Raw genomic sequence first — 23,622 nt, forward strand, 5'->3', positions numbered from 1 at the left:
TTCAACATTGTTCTGTAATTATCAGCCAATTAATTGAATAAAAGAAAATAATTATAGACATAAGAATTGGTAAGGAAAAGTAAAATATTTCTATTTATTTATTTATTTTTTAAAAAATATTTCTATTTAAAGATTACATGATAATATACCTGGATAGCCTTAATGAATCAATAAAACTAATTAAATAAAGAATTCATCAAGTCATTAGAACATAAAACTAACACTCAGAAGACAATAACATGTAACATGTAAGTAAATACATAATTTATAATAGCAACAAAAATATAAAATACTTAGGATTAAACTTAAGAAAGTTTTATAACTCTATAACACTCCTGAAAAACCCAAAAGTAGTCTTAAACTAAGACATAACTTTCCCTTGATTAGAATGTCTCATCATCAAAATACCAGCCTACCTAAGTTAATTTATAAACTTAATTTGATCCCCATAAAAATATCAACCATCTTTTTTAGTAACAAGCTAGATAAGTTGATACTAAAATTTATATGGAAGAATAAACATGTAGAATGTACAAGGAAACACTGAGAGTAAGAGCTATGATGAGGTATTAGCCCAACTAGATATTAAAACATACTAAAGGTAAGCCACTACAATTAAAAGAGCCTTCTGAATCACTTTGCTGCACACCTGAAACTAACACAACATTGCAAATCAACTATACTCTAATATAAAATAAAAATTAAATTAAATAAACAGCCTGCATGGATAGTTAGCTAGATCAACAGAATAGACAGAACATCCAGAAAACAACTCAACTGCATAAAGAAATCTAGTGTATGATAAAGGTGGCACCTCAAATCACTGAGGCAATGATAAACATTTTAATAATAGTTTTGGGACAAGTAGAATAGAAAGTGCATATTTAACTTTATAAGAAACTGTCAAAGTTGTTTTTTTAAAGTTGCTATACCATTTCGCATTCCCATCACCAACGTTTGAGATTTCACGTTGTTCCACATCCCTGAAAGCACTTATTGTTGCCAGTCTTTTAGATTTTAGCAATTCTAGTGTGTGTTTGGTGGTATCTTAATGACATTTTAATTTTTATCCCCTTAGTGAAAAAAGATGTTGTACATCTTTTGATGTACTTATTGGCAATCTATAAATATACTCCTTTCATGATCAATCTTTTATCTTTTGTCCATTTAAAATTTTGTCTTATTATTGAGTTGCAAAAGTTCCTTAAATATTCTGGATAAAAGTCCTTTATCGATATGTGTGTTGCAAGTATTTTCTCCAATCTGTGTTTTGCCTTTTTATTTTTGTAACTGTCTTTTAAAGAGCATACATTTTTAATTTTAATGAAGTTAAATTTATACATTTTTTAAATTGTGCTTTTTGTGTTTGATCTGAAAAGTCCATGCCTAACTCCAAACCACATATAATTTTCTCCTATATGTTCTCTTAGAAGTTTCATAGTTGTAACGCTTATAATTAGTTCTCTCATCCATTTCAAGTTAGTTTAAATTTTTGTACAGGAAAGAAGCAAGATTCACATTTTTCACGTAGATAGCCACTTGTTCTAGCATCATATGTTGAAAGGACTATCCTTTCCCCAATGAATGACCAGGCACCTTTGTTGAAAATCAATTGACTATATATATGTGGATCTATTTCTGGACTCTCCTTTTATTAAAGATTTTTCTTTGGAATAATTTCAAATATATAAAAAAGTTACAATAATAATTCAAATAATACCCATATATCCTTTAATTATTTTATTGTAAAAATATTGTTCCATTTGCATTTTATCTCACTTCATATATTATATTTCCCCATATATATATGCCTTTTTCTGAACCACTTGCAAGTAAGTTGGTTGAATATGTACATCATGGTTCTTTACCCTTAAATACTTTATTGTCTATTACTAAGAATAAGGATATTATCCTACATAATCACTGAGAAGAAACCTTAGGAATAAGAGCTGTTTTCTGCAGTTCCTCCCTCTGTGATAATATAGTGTTTTCTTTCTTGTCTTTTCTATTACCTAGTTAAAAACTTTACACCTAGCTATCAATTCCTTACATTAAATTGTGTTAAAAATTTAAGTTTATTTAAAAAATTATTTCATTACTGAAATGGAAAAGCAGTATAAGTTGCTATAAATGAAAAGTTATAATAATAGGATGAAAAGCTTTAAAATGTTATTAAAGTTAAGCTAGATACTGCCATCTGATAAAAAAAATCTGAGCTTCCACTTTGTTGTAAAAGAAAATCAGCAAATGCTAACAAGGTACTGACCTGAGGTGTAATGCATTTGTCTATATCAAGGGTTATAAGTATAAACCTTTGGGGGATATTTATAGCAGAAACATCTGTAGACAGCTAAATACTCTCAATATATTTTGAACAATGTAAAATATGTAAACCTCATTCTGACAACTTTGCTTTTTTGAAAACATACCATGAAAATATTCCCCAAGGGCACTAACTGTAATAGTGAAAAATTTGAAACAGCCTAATCTTTTTCAATAGAATAGACAAATAAGTTATGCAAAAATTATAATATGGTTCCCTGTGTTGTGTTGAAAAGCACAAGATAGATCTGTATGTATGCCAACATACTATTTAGTGATAAAAGAAAATCTTAGCAAAAAAGTAAATAAAGATTCCATTGCTCCAGGAAAAAAAAAAAAAGTGTATATATTTTACTATGCATGCACATAAAAATAAGACTGAATGGCTATTACCAAATAGCCAGAGTTACTTCTGTGGAATTCAATGGAGGTGTAATTTCACTTAAAACTTTGCACATCTCTTTATTGCTTGGAATTTTTTAGATACATGTCCTACTTTTATAATTAAAAAAATTAAATGGCCATTTATCAGAACAATTAAAATATCCATCCAATCAAGAGTTCATATAAAGATTTACGGAAACCACAGTTTATATGGTAGTTGCCTTCTATTTATTCTTAAAAATTTCCCCTCTTATTTGCCTTAAATGAAACTGTTGGAATAACATTTCACTTGATTTGGATGTAGACATCAAAATCAGTCTCATAAAAAGGAGGCTGTGATGCTGTGCAAGCAGAGCAGTAAACGCATACCTCACTGAGTGAAAATACTGCTACTAGCAACCAGGGGCCTCTAATCTGATTGTTTATTGAAATCATAGCAGGAATCTCCTAACATCCTGTATGCATGTAATATTGTCATGGTTCAAAGCAAGAACCTGCAACCATAGTCTTCTGGCATAGCTAATGAAACTGTCTAAAGAATTGAGATAATAGAACAATTGCCTTCACAACTTTCTGAGATCAACACACACACAAACATCCATAAATGACCTTTCTGCTACGTTCTAAATTCCTAGACTCAGAGGAAAACAAACAAACAAAAAATTATTGTGTTAAACACTAAGTGCTAACCCCACGCTAAGAAAATATACATATATCATTTAATTATCAAATAACCCCATAAGGAGAGTACTATTGCTATTCCTATTTTACAGATATAAGTCTCATAGAGGTTAAATAACCTGACTATATTTATATGCTTCTAAGAGAAAGAGTTTGGATTTGAACCCCATCTACCTAAGGCCCAACTTCTGAACCATCAAGGTATCTCTGCACTGTGGTTAAGACATTCTGGCAACAGCATTTTGCTCACAAATGAATGACTAAATGGTGGCATAGATACAAAACTGGGAAGATGGGAAATGTAGTGGGTAAGAATAGTAGTAAAAAGAATGGAATACGATGCCATTGCGAATAAAAACCACATAATTAAGTTTTAATCAGTTTGATTCTGTGTAAGAAACTTACCTAATCAAATTAAAAGGCTGCTCCTTGTAAAAATAGGAAAACCGAGCCCAGTTCTGGCAAAGTGTGTACCTTTTATTGACAGGATTAGGAGGTTCTGATGGCTTCCAATATTGACCCTACAGACATGCAAGAAGAAATTACTGAATGACAAAGCAAAAGACAAGGGTGAATAAAGGAACACTGCTTTTATAAAAAGCCTAGTGAATGAGGCAAATGTTCTCTTTCACTTTTCGATTTGGATTTTCATATTCTATTGATGTAAATTACTAAATCATTTAGTGTATTGTAGAGTGTAGTACATTTGCTACACTCTACAATAAATGAAAATAATAGTGCTTTATTTATTAAATTTTCACACTCAGCTATCTAAAAACACAAGTTGAAGTCTGAGACTTTGGCTTTACTCAAGCTGTTCCTTTGACCTGGAGTCCTCCTTTCACCTCTACTCAAATTCCAACAGTCACAGCTCAGGGATTCCCACAACTATATAACTGGCTGGGACTTTGGAAATAGGCTGACATTTTTATTGTATAGATGGAAAAACTGAACCCCAAGCAGAGTTAAGTGAATGATCAAAAGTCACACAGCTATGACTGGAATCTCCTCTAGGCAACCTGTCTTGTCCTCACTGGCCATCACTGATACCTGTTTCCCAAAGAACTTAAAATATACAACAGACTTTAGCACTTAAAAGACTCAATATTGTTTCACGTGTAAGTTCCTTCCCCATTTTTAGGTACTGAGTAGGCTTATTAATATAAAGTTAATTAGGGCCTAGCAGAGCACTATCTACACATAACTGTTCAATATTTTCTCTTTAACTGTTTGCCTAGGCAAGTAAACTACTGAAGACAACACTGAGCAAACACCCAATCTAAAATTAAGCACATATGAAAATCTCTGTATGACAAGGTATAAGATTTTATATCATCCAGATTCCAAATTTTGTCTTCTTCTATAGCTTGTCCTACTGAATCTTGAAAAATGAAATAGAAAAAAAGAAAAAAGCTGCCTATTTGCTTATCTTTAAAAAAAAAAAAAAAAGGTTCTCTAAAGCACATAAGAGAAAAATCCAGTACCTAAACCTGTATTCAGGAGAGAAGAAAGGAAAAAAGGTAAAATTAATAGTAAATGATAGCTCTCTGTAGCAAGAGCTCAGTAACACTGATTTTATAGTGACCGTGGAGGACTCTGCTGGAAGGCTAGATATATGGAGTAAAATTGCTGGTGACTGAGGACAGTTTGGCTTTAAGACCTGGTGAAAGTAAGAAAAGAATCAATGCCCTAAAAACAAACAAACAAACAAACAGAATCCTCAAAGTCTTCAAAAAAAGAATGAGCCCTTTTGTGAAGAATGATTAACAAAGAATGTGTTACAAAGTGTTTATTAACCGGCTATCAAATGCTGTGACATTATTTAGAATCCATAATCCCCTAGAAGTTCTTTTGCCCCAGGGAAAAGTGTGTGTCTGTGTGTATGCGGGGTGGGGTAGTTTCTTTAACACAAGTTAAATTCACCTGAATTGATACTAGTGTTAAGAATTGCCACTCATTTTGGAAAATTCCTCTAACATACCAAAGATAATCAACTAACCAATGTTGAACAGACCTAGAGTCAACAGTTAACATACTGTTGAATAAATATTGACAGAGGAAAGCTGGAAAAGAGAGATTGGCTTTGGGCTTTTGGAAACCATGACAGCAACATCATTTTCAAAAACATGGGCAGGACTTCCCTGGTGGCTCAGTGGTCAAGAATCCACCTGCCAATGCAGGGGACACAGGTTTGATCCGTGGTCTGGGAAGATCCCACTTGCCGAGGAGCAACTAAGCCTGTGTGCCAGAACTACTGAGCCTGCACTCTAGAGCCCGGGAGCCGCAACTACTGAGCCTGTGTACTGCAACTACTGAAGCCTGCGTGCCTAGAAACCTGTGCTCCACAAGAAGAAGCCACAGCAATGAGAAACCTACACACTGCAACGAAGAGTAGCCCCTGCTTGCTGTAACTAGAGAAAGCCCATGCGCAGCAACCAAGACCCAATGCACCCAATAAGTAAATAATAAAATAAAAATTAAAAAATAAAATTTTTAAAAAGGGCAATGATTTAGATGCCACTTGTTTAAATAGAAATACCTAGTTCTTTTATATTCCAAAGGAATGTGTTTCTCGAAAAGAGGTCATCATCAAAAAGTCTTTATAAGTATAGCAGAGTTAAACAGGAAAAAAGGAAACCAAGGTTCCAGGAGATGATCCAAAGTACTTTACATGTGTTCAGCCAAATAATATCTACTGACAACAGGTGATGAAATTTAAACACTGAATATCCAAAAGGAAAGGTTTCTCTCAGAAACCCCCAGAAACAAGGCTATCTCGGTTGACAAGCCAAGTTTTAGGTTTGGTTGAATGGTGCACCTTATAAAATGTCACTTCTTTGTTGAACTCAATATTTTTGTACATGATCTGCCAACCTCAATCCTACTCCAGAATCTCGGTTGTCTGAATCTTTCTTATGGACTGAAGTCTTTAGCTTTTATTGCAGTTGTATTTATGCTTTATTTCCCAGAAATTCCTAGTCTGTGAGCTTGGATTCATGGTTGTGTTCCAGTAATACCTAACAGAATGCTTTACATATAATTAAAACCAATTATACATTTGATGAATGAATACATGAATGCATGCAATTTAAGTCCTTTACAACTTAAAAACTTTATAAATAAGAAAAGACTTGATGGATAGAAATTTCCAAAAGTTATGTTCTAAAATGTTCTTTTAATATAACTATTTTCAATATGGGTTCTAAAGAAAATTCATGTGCAAATGTAATAATTTTTAAATGAATTTCCACTGAAATCTCAATGTAGAGAGGTATTAACTATGTGTTTCAGCATAGTTCTCAGCTTGGACCTAGGGAGTCTGTGGTGATTTTCCCAACATGAGCGAGATTAAGCAACCTGTCATAAAACAGGAAGCAAATGGAAGATTCCTTCTCCCAACAAGGCAGCCTCTGAATGTGGGAAAGGGAAAACAGGCTCAGTATTTCAAGACCAAGCACATACTTACATCATGGAGTGGAAAGGCAGATGAATAAGTGTGAGAATTTAGGAGTCTTTCAATCCCAAACCTTTTCTTCCCATCCTCTAGGCCAAAAGGACACCGTGAGAGAATATAATAAACCTATAAGGTAAGCATAAAGAAACACACATTTCAGAACTTTATGCTTTCTATATTTTTTTCAATTCACAATTTAACAGAGTCTACTTTGCCTCAGTACAGTCTCTGATTATGGAAGGAACCTTCCCCTTTTTGTTTGGAGGAAGATGTAGAGGTTGGGGTTGTATGGAGTCACAGGTATTTCACTTCCTGGGTATGAGAGCTCATTATTCCCTTGGGGAGAGGGGGAATGGGTGATATAAGTTATTTTTCTTCTCCTGTCCCAAGCTCCTCTGGGAGTCCTTTGAACCAGAATTCATACTATAATCAGGGTCTCAAGTTAAAATCTAATACCACTGCTACTAATAGTTCAGGTAGGATAATATGGAGTAGAATTGACACTTGGCCAAGCTGTCTTGAATACTTTTCATTAATTACTCTGATATTTTGAATAGGGCCTTTTCTTTTTTTTTTTTTTTTTTTTTTTTTTTTTTTTTTGTGGTACGCGGGCCCCTCACTGTTGTGGCCTCTCCCATTGCGGAGCACAGGCTCCAGACGCGCAGGCTCGGCGGCCATGGCTCACGGGCCCAGCCGCTCCGCGGCATGTGGGATCTTCCCGGACCGGGGCACGAACCCGTGTCTCCTGCATCAGCAGGTGGACCCTCAACCACTGCGCCACCAGGGAAGCCCAGGGCCTTTTCTTGATATCAGAATTTATTAACTCAAGATTATCACACCTCTGCAACTACTTTGCAATCATTTACATATTTTATCAGTTTTGTCCTCTGTATAATTTGGGCTGTGTCCTCTGCTTTTCTATATTTGTCAATTCAATCTCATCTGTTTTTTGTCTTGCAGGAACTTTCCAGTATTTCTGCTTTTCTGACTGCTGCATTTGGCCATTTTAGCACTGTCCTATTTTTCTTTAATATCAAAAAAAAAGTTTATTTCTAAGGCAGGAGAGAATAGAGGTTAAAAGAATCTTCCCAAGCTGACCATAACTTTTTTTTTTTTTTTTTTTTTTACTTTTTTGGTTCCATAAACTTTCTTTTTCTTTTTTTTAAACATCTTTATTGGAGTATAATTGCCCCACAATGTTGTGTTTCTGCTGTATAAAAAAGTGAGCCAGCCATACGTACACATATATCCCCATATCCCTTCCCTCTTACATCTCCCTCCCACCCTCCCCATCCCACCCCTCAGAGTGGTCACAAAGCACTGAGCTGATCACCTTTGTCATAGGCTGCTTCCCACTAGCTATCTAGTCTACATTTGTATATATGTAAATGCCACTCTCTCACTTCTCAGGTTATCCTTCCCCAACCCCGTGTCAAGTCAACTCTCTATGTCCATGTCTTTATTCCTGTCCTGCCCCTAGGTTCCTCAGAACCATTTTTTTTTACATTCAATATATATGTGTTAGCATATGGTATTTGTTTTTCTTTCTGACTTACTTCACTCTCTAGGACAGACTCTAGGTCCATCCACCTCACTATAAATAACTCAATTTCGTTTCTCTTTAAGGCTGAGTAATATTCCATTGTATATATGTGCCATATTTCTTTATCCATTCATCTGTCGATGGACACTTAGGTTGCTTCCATGTCTTGGCTATTGTAAATAGTATGGCAATGAACATTGTGGTACATGTCTCTTTTTGAATTATCGTTTGCTCAGGGTATATGCCCAGTAGTGGGATTGCTGGATCATATGGTAGTTCTATTTTCAGTTTTTTAAGGAATCTCCATACTGTTCTCCACAGTGGCTGTATCAATTTACATTCTCACGAACAGTGCAAAGGGTTCACTTTTCTCCACACCCTCTCCAGCATTTGTTGCTTCTAGATTTTTTGATGATAGCCATTCTGACCTGTGTGAGATGATACCTCATTGTGGTTTTAATTTGCACTCCTCTAATGATTAGTGATGTTGAGCATCCTTTCATGTGTTTGTTGGCAATCTGTATATCTTCTTTGGAGAAATGTCTATTTAGGTCTTCTGCCCATTTTTGGATTGCGTTGTTTGTTTTTTTGATATTGAGTTGCATGAGCTGTTTGTATATTTTGGAGATTAATCCTTTGTCAGTTGCTTCATTAGCAATTATTTTCTCCCATTCTGAGGGTTGCCTTTTCATCTTGTTTATGGTCTGCTTTGCTGTGCAAAAGCTTTTAAGTTTCATTAGGTCTCATTCGTTTACTTTTGTTTTTATTTCCATTTCTCTAGAAGGTGGATCCAAAAGTATCTTGCTGTGATTTATGTCACAGAGTGTTCTGCCTATGTTTTCCTCTAAGAGTTTTATAGTGTCTGGCCTTACATTTAGGTCTTTAATCCATTTTGAGTTTACTTTTGTATATGGTGTTAGAGAGTGTTCTAATTTCATACTTTTACATGTACCTCTCCAGTTTTCCCAGCACCACTTATTGAAGAGGCTGTCTTTTCTCCAGTGTATATTCTTGCCTTCTTTATCAAAGATAAGGTGACCATATGTGCGTGGGTATATCTCTGGGCTTTCTATCCTGTTCCATTGATCTATATTTCTGTTTTTGTGCCAGTACCATACTCTCTTGATTACTGTAGCTTTGTAGTATAGTCTGAAGTCCAAGAGCCTGATTCATCCAGCTCAGTTTTTCTTTCTCAACATTGCATTAGCTATTTGGGGTCTTTAGTGTTTCCATACAAATTGTGAATTTTTTTGCTATAATTCTGTGAAAAATGAAATTGGTAGTTTGATAGGGATTGCACTGAATCTGCAGATTGCTTTGGGTAGTAGAGTCATTTTCACAATGTTGATTCTTCCAATCCAAGAACATGGTATATCTCTCCATCTGTTTGTATCATCTTTAATTTCTTTCATCAGTGTCTTACAGTTTTCTGCATACAGGTCTTTTGTCTCCTTAGATAGGTTTATTCCTAGGTATTTTATTCTTTTTGTTGCAATGGTAAATAGCAGCATTTCCTTAATTTCTCTTTTCATTTTTCATCATTAGTGTATAGGAATGCCAGAGATTTCTGTGCATTAATTTTGTATCCTGCTACTTTAAAAAATTCATTGATTAGCTCTAGTGGTTTTCCGGTAGCATCTTTAGGATTCAGTATATATAGTAACATGTCATCTGCAAACAGTGACAGCTTTACTTCTTTTCCGATTTGGATTCCTTTTACTTCTTCTTCTTCTCTGACTGCTGTGGCTAAAAATTCCAAAACTATGTGGAATAATAGTTGTGAGAGTGGGCAACCTGTCTTGTTGCTGTTCTTAGTAGAAATGGTTTCAATTTTTCACCATTGAGAATGATGTTGGCTGTGGGTTTGTCATATATGGCCTTTATTATGTCAAGGTAAGTTCCCTCTATGCCTACTTTCTGGAGAGTTTTTATCATAAATGGGTGTTGAATCTTGTTGAAAACTTTTCTGCATCTATTGAGATTATCATATGGCTTTTATCCTTCAGCTGGTTAATATGGTGTATCACTGATTGATTTGCATATATTGAAGAATCCTTGCATTCCTGGGATAAACCCCACTTGATCATGGTGTATGATCCTTTTAATGTGTTGTTGGATTCTGTTTGCTAGTATTTTGTTGAGGATTTTTGTTCATCAGAGATATTGGCCTGTAGTTTTCTTTTTTTGTGACATCTTTGTTTTTGGTATCAGGGTGATGGTGGCCTCACAGAATGAGTTTGGGAGTGTTCTGCCCTCTGCTATATTTTGGAAGAGTTTGAGAAGGATAGGTGTTAGCTCTTCTCTAAGTGTTTCATAGAATTCGCCTGTGAAGCCATCTGGTCCTGGGCGTTTGTTTGTTGGAAGATTTTGAATCACAGTTTCAATTCCAGTGCTTGTGATTGGTCTATTTATATTTTCTATTTCTTCCTAGTTCAGTCTCAGAAGGTTGTGCTTTTCTAAGAATTTGTCCATTTCTTCCAGGTTGTCCATTTTATTGGCATACAGTTGCTTGTAGTAATCTCTCAGGATCTTTTGTATTTCTGCAGTGTCAGTTGTTATGTCTCCTTTTCCATTTCTAATTCTATTGATTTGAGTCTTCTCCCTTTTTTTCTTGATGAGTCTGGCTAATGGTTTATCAATTTTGTTTATCTTCTCAAAGAACTAGCTTTTAGTTTTATTGATCTTTGCTATCATTTCCTTCATTTCTTTTTCATTTATTTCTGATATGATCTTTATGATTTCTTTACATCTGCTAAAGTGGAGGATTTTTTGTTCTTCTTTCTCTAATTGCTTTAGGTGTAAGGTTAGGTTGTTCATTTGAGATGTTTCTTGTCTCTTGAGGTAGCATTGTATTGCTATATACTTCCCTCTTAGAACTGCTTTTGCTGCATCCCATAGCTTTTGGGTTGTCATGTCATGTTTTCATTGTCATTTGTTTCTAGGTATTTTTTGATTTCCTCTTTGATTTCTTCAGTGATCCCTTGGTTATTTAGTAGCATATTCTTTACCTTCTATGTGTTTGTATTTTCTACAGTTTTTTTTCCTGTAATTGATATCTTGTCTCATAGCATTGTTGTCAGAAAAGATACTTGATAAAATTTCAATTTTTAAAAATTTACCAAGGCTTGATTTGTGACCCAAGATATTATCTCTCCTGGAGAATATCCATGAGCACTTGAGAAGTAAGTGTATTCTGTTGTTTTTGGATGGAATGTCCTATAAATATCAATTAAGTCCATCTTGTTTAATGTGTCATTTAAAGTTTGTGTTTCCTTATTTATTTTCATTTTGGATGATCTGTCCATTGGTGAAAGTGGGGTGTTAAAGTTCCCTACTATGATTCTATTACTGTCAATTTCCCCTTTTATGGCTGTTAGCACTTGCCTTATGTATTGAGGTGCTCCTATGTTGGGGGCATAAATATTTACAATTGTTTTATCTTCTTTTTGGATTGATCCTTTATCATTATGTAGTTATCCTTCTTTGTCTCTTGTAATAGTCTTTATTTCAAAGTCAATTTTGACTGATATGATAATTGCTACTGCAGCTTTCTTATGATTTCCATTTGCACGGAATATTTTTTTCCATCCCCTCACTTTCAGTCTGTATGTGTCCCTAGGTCTGAAGTGAGTCTCTTGTAGACAGCCTATATACGGGTCTTGTTTTTATATCCATTCAGCCAGTCTATGTCTTTTGGCTGGAGCATTTAATCCATTTACATTTAAGATAGTTATCAACATTTATGTTCCTATTACCATTTTCTTAATTGTTTTGGGTTTGTTATTCTAGGTCTTTTCCTTGTCCTGTGTTTCCTGCCTAGAGAATTTCCTTTAGCATTTGTTGTAAAGCTGGTTTGGTGGTGTTGAATTCTCTTAGCTTTTGCTTGTCTGTAAAGGTTTTAATTCCTCCTTTGAATCTGAATGAGATCCTTGGTGGGTAGTTCAATCTTGGTTGTAGGTTTTTCCCTTTCATCACTTAGATATGTCCTGCCACTCCCATCTGGCCTGCAGAGTTTCTGCTGAAACGTCAGCTGTTAACCTTATGGGGATTCCCTTGTATGTTATTTGTTGCTTTTCCCTTGCTGTTTTTAAGAGTTTTCCTTTGTATTTAATTTTTGATAGTTTGATTAATATGTGTCTCGGTGTGTTTCTCCTTGGCTTTATCCTGTATGGGATTCTCTGAGCTTCCTGGACTTCACTATTTCCTTTCCCATATTAGGGAAGTTTTCAACTGTAATCTCTTCACATATTTTCTCAGTCCCTTTCTTTTTCTCTTCTTCTTCTGGGACCCCTATAATTCGAATGTTGTTGTGCTTAATGTTGTCCCAGAGGTTTCTGCGACTGTCCTCAATTCTTTTCATTCTTTTTTGTTTATTCTGCTCTGCAGTAGCTGTTTCCACTATTTTATCTTCCAGGTCACTTATCCATTCTTCTGCCTCAGTTTTTCTGCTATTGATTCCTTCTAGAGAATTTTAAATTTCATTTATTGTGTTGTTCATCATTTGTTTGCTCTCTAGTTCTTCTAGGTCCTTGTCAAACGTTTCTTGTATTTTCTCCATTCTATTTCCAAGATTTTGGATCATCTTTACTATCATTACTCTGAATTCTTTTTAAGGTATACTGTCTATTTCCTCTTCATTTGTTTGGTTTGATACGTTTTTTATCTTGCTCCTTCATCTGCTGTGTGTTTCTCTGTCTTCTCATTTTGCTTAACTTACTGTGTTTGGGGTCTCCTTTTTGCAGGCTGCAGGTTTGTAGTTCCCGTTATTTTCGGTATCTGCCCAGAGGGGACTGGTGCATGTGTTCTGGTGGATGAGGCTGGATCTTGTCTTTCTGGTGGGCAAGACTGTGTCCAGTGGTGTCTTTTGGGGTGTCTGTGAACTTATGATTTTAGGCAGCCTCTCTGCTTATGGGAGGGGTTGTGTTCCTGTCTTGCTAGTTGTTTGGTATGGGGTGTCCAGCACTGGAGTTTGCTGGTCATTGAGTGGAGCTAGGTCTTAGCGTTGAAATGGAGATCTCTGGGAGATCTCTTGCCAATTGATATTATGAGGTCTCTGGTGGTCCAATATCCTGCACTCGGCTCTCCCACCTCAGAGTCTCAGTCCTGACACCTGGCCAGAGTACCAAGACCCTGTCAGCCACATGGCCAGGTACATGGAGAGTTTCTTGCCTTTTGGGAAGTCTGAGGTCTTCTGCCAGTGTTCAGTAGGTGTTACGTAGGAGCTGTCCCACATGTAGATGTGTTTGATGTATTTGTGGGAAGGAAGGTGATCTCCACATCTTTCTCCTCCAACATCTTGAAGGTCCTTCTTCTTAGCACTGTTTTAGATATACTTCTCTTCACCTCTCCTTTTAAATATTTTATTGTTTAAGGAATTGTTGATTGAAATGTTTGTCACCCTTGACAAACATTAATCATCATTATCTAATCTGGTTATTCATTTTAAGGGCAGTTTAATATTATGTCTTGGTAAATAAATGATAATTTATGCAAAGCTGTTTTAATTTTATAAATAATGTGATAAATATTAACTATTTTACATATTTTGGATTATTTCCCTAGGAAAGATTTACCAAAAAGATTCTACAAAAAGAACTCTGTACTGGGGAGCTAACAAAGTGGAAAATTTTACTCTTCCAGATATTAAGACTTATTATAAAGCTATGGTAATAAATACAGCATGGTGTTGTCAAACCAAAACAAATCTCAACTTAGGAAAGATTTTAACGATTACTGCAAGAGGATGAGGGGGACTGTTGCAATAGAGAGATCTGGGAACATTTGAAAAGCCAAGCATAAAATGACTTCTTTTATAGGGAGAAGTAAGCCAAGTTCAGGAAGTGTCTTTCTTTGTGTTAAGGAAGGGCCAGTCTACATGCCAACATTGGCTAAGGTTGAGGGTGCAGCAAAGTTTAGGGTCTTTTGGGGAAGTAAGTTCAACTGAATTTTGGTTAATTTACCTAACAGTCCTTTGTTTCAAGGGATCAATGAGGATACATAGTTCAGCTAACCATTTATGAAACAAAGAATGGGAATGTGTCTAACCTGTGTCTAACCTTTATTACCATAAAGTAATAACAGAAGAAAGAAACTGTAAGGGTAAGTATAGACCTAAAATACTACTCAGCCACAAAAAAAGAAGTCAATTTTGCCATTCACAACAACATGGATGGACCTGGGGGGTATTATTCTTAGTGAAATAAGTCAGAGAAAGACAAATACTGTAAGCTATCACTTACAGTAGAATGCTATATGTATAAACTAAAAAATAAAATAAATGAATGAATATAACAAAACAAACAGATTCACAAAGATAGAGAACTAGTGGTTACCATTGTGGAGAGGGATGGAGGGAGGGGGTGAAATAGGGATAGGGAATAAGAGGTACAAACTACTATGAATAAAATAAATAGCATACATGGATATATTGTACAGCACAGGGGATATAGCCAGTATTTTATAACTTTAAATGGAGTATAATCTGCAAAATTATTGAATCACTATGTTGTTCAAAAAAAAAATGCCTAGTACATAGTAAGTGCTATTTAAGTGTTTGCTATTATTAACAGTAAGACTATTTTAAGGAATCTCAAAATTATTTTGCACATTTGCAGGGTCACTGGATTAAGTATATACTTGCAAATATGATTACTTTAAGAATACAAATTTGGAAAGAAAGAAAGAGAGGGAGGGAGGGAGGAAGGAAGGAAGGAAGGGAGAAAGAGAGAGAAAGAAGAAAGAGAGTAAAGAAAGATGGAGGGACGGAAGAAGGAAGCAAAGAACTGAAATTTCCCTGGTGCCAAATCTTACAGCATTTCTTTTAGAGAACTTGTAATTTTAAATTCTTTTTCTCTTCTCTTTGAGATGTATGTAAATATTTTTAAAAGCTAAATAAGCCTCTTGACAGTTTCATAACTCAGGAGTGTTTTTCTTAAGTTTTCCAGGAACCATCTCTTTTAAGTGTAAACATCAAGAAAGATAACATCCCTGTTACCTTGGCTCTGTGGGAGTGTAGTCTAGGTACCTGGTTCCACGCTGTAACTACCTGCTCCACATAGATAAATGAGAAGTTTTTATTTTTATTATTATTATTTGGGATAGAGACAACTAATACTGATGAACACTTCAATTAGCAGATGAATTTAGAATAAATTATGTGGCAAACAGTGCTGTCAGGTCAAACAGGGGGGTTATCTATGAATATTCTTTAAGTCATATAGGGATGGGTGGTTCTTTGCCGTAAGCGGTTTTACAGAACAAGAAGAATGGGAGATTTCTTTAAATTGTCCCGATTTTCCAGGAACAGAACTCAGGCATAGTTCAACATTGTCAGTATGGATACAAAAACAGACACAGATCAAAGCAGCAGAATCAAACCCAGAATTAGATCTATGAATATCTAGACACATGAGTTATGACAAAGAGGGAACTGTAAAACAGTATGAAAAGTTGAATGTTTTCAATAATTGGTGTAGGTCAAATCACTACACATGTGGGGGAGAAAAGGCCTCTATTTTGCACCATGAAGAAAAATTAATTCTATGTGGATAGTAGTTCTCAATGTGAAAAGTAAAATAATACAACTTCTAGAATACAGAAAATAACTTCATGATCTTGGTGGTAGTTAAAGGTTAACAGCTTTATTCATAAAGTAAAGGTTCGAGAAAGTAGACTACAGTTGACTCTTGAACAACGTTGGGGTAGGGGCACTGACCCTTTGGGCAGCCAAAAATGTGAGATTAATATATAGTTTGCCTTCTGTACACAAGGTCCCACCATATCTGTGGTTCCACATCTAAGAATTCAACCAACCATGGATCATGCAGTAGTGTAGTATTTACTATTGAAAACAATCCATGTATAAGTGGACCCTTGCATTTCAAACCCATGTTGTTCAAGAGTCAAGTGCGCATTAAAATTAAAAACATTTGTTTATGAAAAGGAATGAAAAAGGAATCAAAAAGTAAGAAAATATCAGTAAAATATATAATGAATATAAAGTGTTCAAATAAAGAATATATAAACTGTTCCTACAAATCAACAAGGGAAGACCTAACTGAAAAACAAAATCAAGAGACAATAGCAGAGACTTAACAGAAGTGCATATCTAAATGCCCAATAAATATAAACAAGGAGATCAATCTCATTTGAGATTGCAAATTAAACCATGATACATACACAAATAAGTTTCCATAGAAATAATGAAAATTAACAAATAAAAGCTCAGACAATTAACCAACCATAGCTAATTTAATCAACCAAATAAATGTTGAGCCAAAGAAGCCAGACTCAAAAGAATATATACCGTGTGACTCCATTTTTTATAAAGTTTAAAAACAGACTATGCTAATCTCTGCTGTTAAAAGTGAAAGTCTACCTCTGCTGAGAGGGTCAGGAATAGTGACTGGAAGGAGGCACTAGGGCTTCTGGAGGGCTAGGAAAGTTTTCTCTTTCGATCTGGGTGGTGGTTACATAGCTGTGTTCATTTTGTGACTGAATTCAAAGAGCAGTGCACACTTGTGGGCCTATCTCTATTTATCTTATGCTACAGTTTAAAAAGAAAGAAAAAGAAATATTGGTACTTTTTAGTGTTGAGAAAGATATGTGGAAAACAGCATTCTCCTATATTGTTAACAGGACTCTAAATTAGTACATAACTTTGTAAAGGGTGATAGTGTAACACATATACATTTTTAAATGCGCATGCTCTTAGATTCAGAAATTTTCTATGTGGTATCTATTTTGCAGAAAAATCTACATATATGCCGAAATATGTAAATACCAGGTTGTAAACAGCAGAATGTTTGCAACATCAGAAAAACTGGAAACAAACTCAAAAACTGTCAGAAGTGAAAATGTTTTATAAAATTATGTTACAGCTATAAATTAGATATTAGAAATATATATCGTGAGCCTCAGATGTCATGATGATTGTGAAGATGCTTTGAAAAGTATGAAATTCTGTACCAATGTAAGATGCTCTTGTAATACTGTACATTTGTACATACGTGAACTACAGTATTCTGGATGAAGATAGGAAGGAAGGGTATTTTCTACATCAATCTTCCAAATAATTTCCTGAACAGAGCAAGAACAGTATTGCTCCACTATGAAGGAGAGGAAATTGTTGAGGGGTTTTTTTGGAATTTTATTTATTTTTTTATACAGCAGGTTCTTATTAGTTATCTATTTTATACATATTAGTGTATATATGTCAATCCCAATCTCCCAATTCATCCCAACTGTTGAGTTTTAATGCTGAATTAATCTAAGACATTGGCACTCTTTACAAAGAACAAGTAAAGATAAATGAGTACTGACATTTCTATATCTGAGCAAGTTGCTAAGTTGTTCCTACAGGTTCACTGGCCTTTTGCTGGCAACTTTTTAATGCAACCAGTATATCTGAAGGATTTACGGTTTGCAGAGTGCTTCATGTACATTCTTTCATTTGATCTTCTGAAAAATGCCAGTCTACCATCCTCTCTGTTTTAAGAGGTTATCTTGTTTAGACAGTAGAGCTATTAACTGAAACCAGGCCATCTGATTCCATACCGTGTGCTCAACATTCCCTTAAAGGTTGCCTCTTATATTTGTTGTTGCTGCTGCTACTTTTTAATCCAGGTAGGAAAAGGAAGAAAATTTTGTTTGTGGATTTGCAATTTTTATATAAATTCTAGGCACTACCTTTTGTTTAATATTTCTGTCAGTGAATTTAAAAATATATATATAACTAGGGACTAGAAAAACGATTATTTCAAAATCCTTCTTAGACCCTTAAGAGTGCTGAACCTAAACGGAAGGAAGTCTCTCATTCTTCAGGGAAAGAGAGTAAGTAGTCTCAAGGGGAAGGGTCTTGTGATTGTTAGGACCCTGGTAACTTCATTAATAGGTAACAGATACATGGGGTAAGAGCAACAAAGAACCTGAATTTTTTTTCCTATAAAGTCAGATCAATAATAATATCTCACACTTATTGAACCCTTAGTATGTTCCAGAAACTAGTCAAAGTCATTCACACCTTAACTCACTGAATTCTCAGGGTAACCTATGAGGTAGCTATTACTCCTTTCTTAACAGGAAAAGACAGTGGCACAGAAACTGTGAATAGGAGACAGGTTTCCAATGGGAAATTTCAAGACCCTAGGACTACAGATGGAGAGGAAATATTATTCAAAAGACTAAAAACAAAAATTAAAAAAAATTAAAAAAAAGAAAGACTGAAAACAGTTTTAAATGAAAGGAAAAAGTTCTGATGTTTCTCAAATGCTATCTATTGTGAACAAAGTAATATGGCACCTGCCATGTCAGTAAACAAGGAATGTTGCCTGCCACAAAGCTGTCAGCCACTGTAGCCTCCCCACAACAGGGAATTCAGGATGGAAAAAACAGGATACACGTCCTACATAGTTAAGAGGCATAGCAAAGAGATAATTTCAATGAGCCCAGACTCTTGCATCTTCCCATGCATAGAAAAGCACTTAAATCATTAACTTGAGATATCTGATTTCTGTGATTAGTAGTAATCTTTTAATGTCCCACTACATGTATTTTTTCCAGCAACAAGTCCTATGTACCCTGGCTCCTCTCTTACCTGTTATAACAGTTCCTCAGAGTTCGCAGTAATGTCCTTGAATAAAACATAATTCTCAACTTTTAGGTTGTGCATTTTTTTCAGTCAACACCATATACAAAGAAATTAAAACATTCCATTTCCAGTTGGAATGACCAATATTCTTTCTGCTATGCACTGAATTTATAAAACCAAACTATAAGTTTATAAAACCATTTTACAAAAATCTTACAAAACCAAAGTCCTCTGGCTCTCAATTAAGTGATTTCCCCAATATTGCAAGAGGCCTCTCTTTGCTGTGTCCTCACTGTCAACCACTCATTTTTAAACAACAGCTGGAGAAGTAGGGAGGTTAACAGGGTTAAGCGGTCCAAGTAGCCTTTCAAACCTGCCCAATACCACTGAACACTTATCGAAATTTACACAGAAACACCTTGTAGACATAGTATCACACACACATACATATAAAAGCACACACAGGCACACATCCCTTACACCAAGGGATGTGCCCAAAGGTCTTCTCTACCTACAATTCTGTTTCTTGATGAGGATGGAAAGAAGCTTGACTCATCTTCAATGAGGAAGAGCTCCTGCCGATGTCTGGTGAATTGGGCAGTGAAATATTCAGCATGAGGATGCTTCACATTCCTTGGGAGCTTCAGAGGCCCAAGCATACAGCTAAAAGGGATTTTGTCAGCTCGAGGAATATCACTCTCCTTAATAGGCATTTTGATTCCCAACACTTCAGCGTAAGTAACTAATACCTCCCAAGGGGCATGGATCTTGACAAAATAAGTTTTCCCATCTTCAGAGTTCTGTATAAAATGGAGGCAAAATAACAGAAAGATTACTGAGTTGATTAAAGAAAGAAAATTTTACAAAAATCTCAAACAAATTAAAGACATCAAGTATTTTCAAGTTATTGAAAAATTTGAGCAAAACTTTGCAAATGCTCAAAACAGTTATACATATTATACTTACATCTTTATGTATATATGTGTATACTATATGTGTGTGTGTGAGAGAGAGAGAGAGAAACAGAGATAGACAGAGACAAAAAATATTTTAAAAAATATATTTCAGGACCAATGTACACTAGTTTGAAGTCCATAGAAACACATGTGGTTCTGGGAAATCTCTTAAGTTTTTAGCAACCAGCTATAAGCTTAGAACTGTGTTTAGGGTATATGAGAAATACATACAAAGTATAAGATATATTCCTCGGGCTTCCCTGGTGGCGCAGTGGTTGAGAATCTGCCTGCTAATGCAGGGGACACGGGTTTGAGCCCTGGTCTGGGAAGATCCCACATGCCGCGGAGCAACTAGGCCCGTGAGCCACAACTACTGAGCCTGAGCGTCTGGAGCCTGTGCTCTACAACAAGAGAGGCTGCGATAGTGAGAGGCCCGTGCACTGCTATGAAGAGTGGCCCCCGCTCGCCGCAACTAGAGAAAGCCCTCGCACAGAAATGAAGACCCAACACAGCCCAAAAAATAAATAAACAAAATTAATTAATTTTTTTTAAAAAAAGATATACTCCCTCTTCTTACCCAGTTTTGATGTATCACTTACACCTAAAGGAGGAACTTTAGGTAATAAGGGTTCATTACACAGGAGAATAATTAAGTTACACATAGAATATGTGGTATAATTCATATTTACTAGTTCAGTAAAAAACAGGGATAAATAAGAAGTAGAGACTATTAATTTAGAAGTAGAGAGTATTAGAGTTTCATGGACAGGGTGGGATCTGAAATAGGTCTTTAAAAGTAATTTTGAAGGAAATTCTAGAAAACCAATAAATGATAGGAGGTTAAAAAAAAACTTGGCATATTCATGAGCACAAAAAGTGTCTTGGCTTAACTAGAAGGTTTTGTTGCAAGATAGCCAGGTTAACTAGTTAGGGTGCTAGATTATAGGCTGCCTTCAAAATGACACAGATATGAAACAAAAACCATGTCTTTACTTCCTCTGGATCTTGACTAGAACTATTTATGCCTATTTTTAAAGTGTTCCACTCATCCCTTATCATCTTAAATTCAGAGCACTGACCTACTTATTTACCTGGAAGACCACAGGCCCTACCATCACCAGTTACATGTCAGTAGCCCAAAAAACTATTGTTTTACTCCCAAACACAAAGTGTAGCCAGTCAAAGGTCAGAGGAGAAGAAAATAAAACTTAAAAAACCAAGACGCTGATACAAATTAACAATTACATTTACCATTTTATCTTCAATTTCCAACTCAAGACCTGTTTTTCTGAGATTTTGTTCAAACTCTTTTCTTCTTTCCTATGGAAAAACAAATTAGTAGAATTATGTAAAACCCTTTTATTTGCCCAGCAATAAACAGACTTCTTACACAATGACTGTGCCTCCAGATGGTCCCTTGGTTGTATATAAAAGTACTCTATGTATTACCCCCATCTGAGTGCCACAGCCTGCTTTTCACCTATATTATAAATCACAGTATAACTATAAAAATCCAATATATCTAGGAATAATCTTCAGAAAATATGCAGGACCTCTATCTGAAAAAAATGTAGAAAACTTTACTAATTAACATAAAAAATTTGATAAACAGAGAGACATATTATACTCCTAGTTGGGAAGATTCAGTACTACAAAGATATCAGTCTTCTTCAAATAAAGGACATATTTAATGCAATTTTAAGCCAAAATATCATCATGACTTTTTAATCATGAAGAATAATTTCACTTAGAAAAAGTAAAATTAAATTTAATTCAATTAAATGCAAATAATCATTACTGTGGGCTTTAAAATAATGATTAATTGTTGAAAAATCTTTTGGCTTTATGATTTAAGTGTGAAAATATTATAACAGTGATTTAAGTATAATTCAAGTATGATTTAACTCATGTAAGTGTGAAAAACTGTAAATGTGACTTAAATGTAAAAAATTATGATTTAAGTGTGAAAAATAGTAACTGAAAATGTAAAAGGTTTCTCTAGGATATTACAGGACACATCTTCAAATGGATATGTCCACCTTGAGAGATCTTCAAACTTTACAAGGAATAAAATATAATTTTAATGGGTTCTTTTTCTCAATTTCTAAAGTTTACTACATGTGAGAATATGTCTATGAATAATTCTCCTTTCTCTGATACCCTTTCACAATTGCCCTTCTCCTAGGTTACCAAAGATAAGTCAGGCTGTGAACATCCAGGAAAGCAAAAACAAAACAAAACAACAGGGGCAGAGAGGGACATTCAAAATATTGTTATCAGTATTTAAAAAAGTGAATCTTTTCACTGTAGTAACAAATGCTTTTGCAAGTCATGTGGACACCAATTCTCTGAGTTCAGTAAAACTGAAGGCCGAGCTAAGAGCATTATTAGGTGACAGACCATTAAACATTACTTTTATGATAAATCACTTTGTAATTTCGGGCTACAATTCAGGAGCTCAAAAAAGATTCAAACTGCTAAAACAGTACCTTTTCTATTCCAATCTACTTATTTATCTGAACAAGCTTAATTTATACAAACATATATAAAAATAGCATATACTTGAAGCTGAACTATCTCATTCTAGGAATAATTCTCATTCATCTACGAATAAGGAAAATATTGTTTTTGGAGTTTTTTTTTAACATCTTTATTGGACTATAATTGTTTTACAATGATGTGTTAGTTTCTGCTTTATAACAAAGTGAATCAGCTATACATAGACATCTATCCCCATATCTCCTCCCTGTCCCACCCCTCTAGGTGGTCACAAAGCACCGAGCTGATCTCCCTGTGCTATGTGTCTGCTTCCCATTAGATGGTGGAATGTGGAAAATACTGTTTAAAGCCCCTGTGTTCATTTCATTAATTGATGCATTTAGGATGACTTTACTTTTGATGTTTGATAACTACTTGTCAAATATTGTAGTAGTATATTCATGATGTTTTATCAATTATACACTTGTACAGTTGTAAAAAAAACAAAAAACCTCATAAGAATTTTAAAGCTTAGACTGTTCTGGTGAAAGGAAATAAAAATATTTCAAGGTATATACACATTTGTTGTAGCAAACTTAAGACTGAACAAACAATAAAAGACTCCCAAAGATAAAACACTTAAATTAGGAAAAAATTATGTGGACAGAGTGGAAGGAAAATTTTAGGTAGAGAAAAATAAATGATGTAAAATTCAGTGTTAAAAAAGAGTTTCTGGGCTTCCCTGGTGGCGCAGTGGTTGGGAGTCCACCTGCCGATGCAGGGGTCACGGGTTCGTGCCCTGGTCCGGGAAGATCCCACATGCTGCCGAGCGACTAGGCCCGTGAGCCATGGCCGCTGGGCCTGCGCGTCCGGAGCCTGTGCTCCGCAACGGGAGGGGCCACAGCAGTGAGAGGCCCGCATACTGCAAAAAAAAAAAAAAAAAAAAAAAAAAAAGAGTTTCTTCATATAATTCATTTTTAAAAATAAATGATGGTGAGTGTCAAATTTCCATGGTATTTACCTTCTAGGGATATATGCTAAAAACTGGACCATTTACAAAACATTATAGATTATATCCTTTGCAACTACTGAAATGTATGATAAATAATTATAGTTGGGGAAGACTTGTAGATGAATCAGGCTTTCAGGGGAAGTCCAGGAGCTCATTTTAGACCCACTGAGTCTGAGATTCTGTAAGACTTCCAAGTAGAGATGC

General features: G+C 35.1%; 1 protein-coding gene across 1 annotated transcript in view; it reads right to left on the minus strand.

Moving 5' to 3' along the window:
* ANO5 (anoctamin 5) overlaps positions 1-23,622 on the minus strand; it is a 100,133-nt gene that overhangs the window by 39,842 nt on the left and 36,669 nt on the right. Inside the window, 4 exon segments of the mRNA XM_059068236.2 lie at positions 3,793-3,908; positions 6,854-6,967; positions 19,488-19,772; positions 21,180-21,248. Coding sequence (XP_058924219.1) covers positions 3,793-3,908; positions 6,854-6,967; positions 19,488-19,772; positions 21,180-21,248 — 584 coding nt within the window.

The sequence above is a fragment of the Kogia breviceps genome, chromosome 7 (assembly GCF_026419965.1).
Source record: "Kogia breviceps isolate mKogBre1 chromosome 7, mKogBre1 haplotype 1, whole genome shotgun sequence".
Taxonomy (NCBI): Eukaryota; Metazoa; Chordata; class Mammalia; order Artiodactyla; family Physeteridae; genus Kogia; species Kogia breviceps.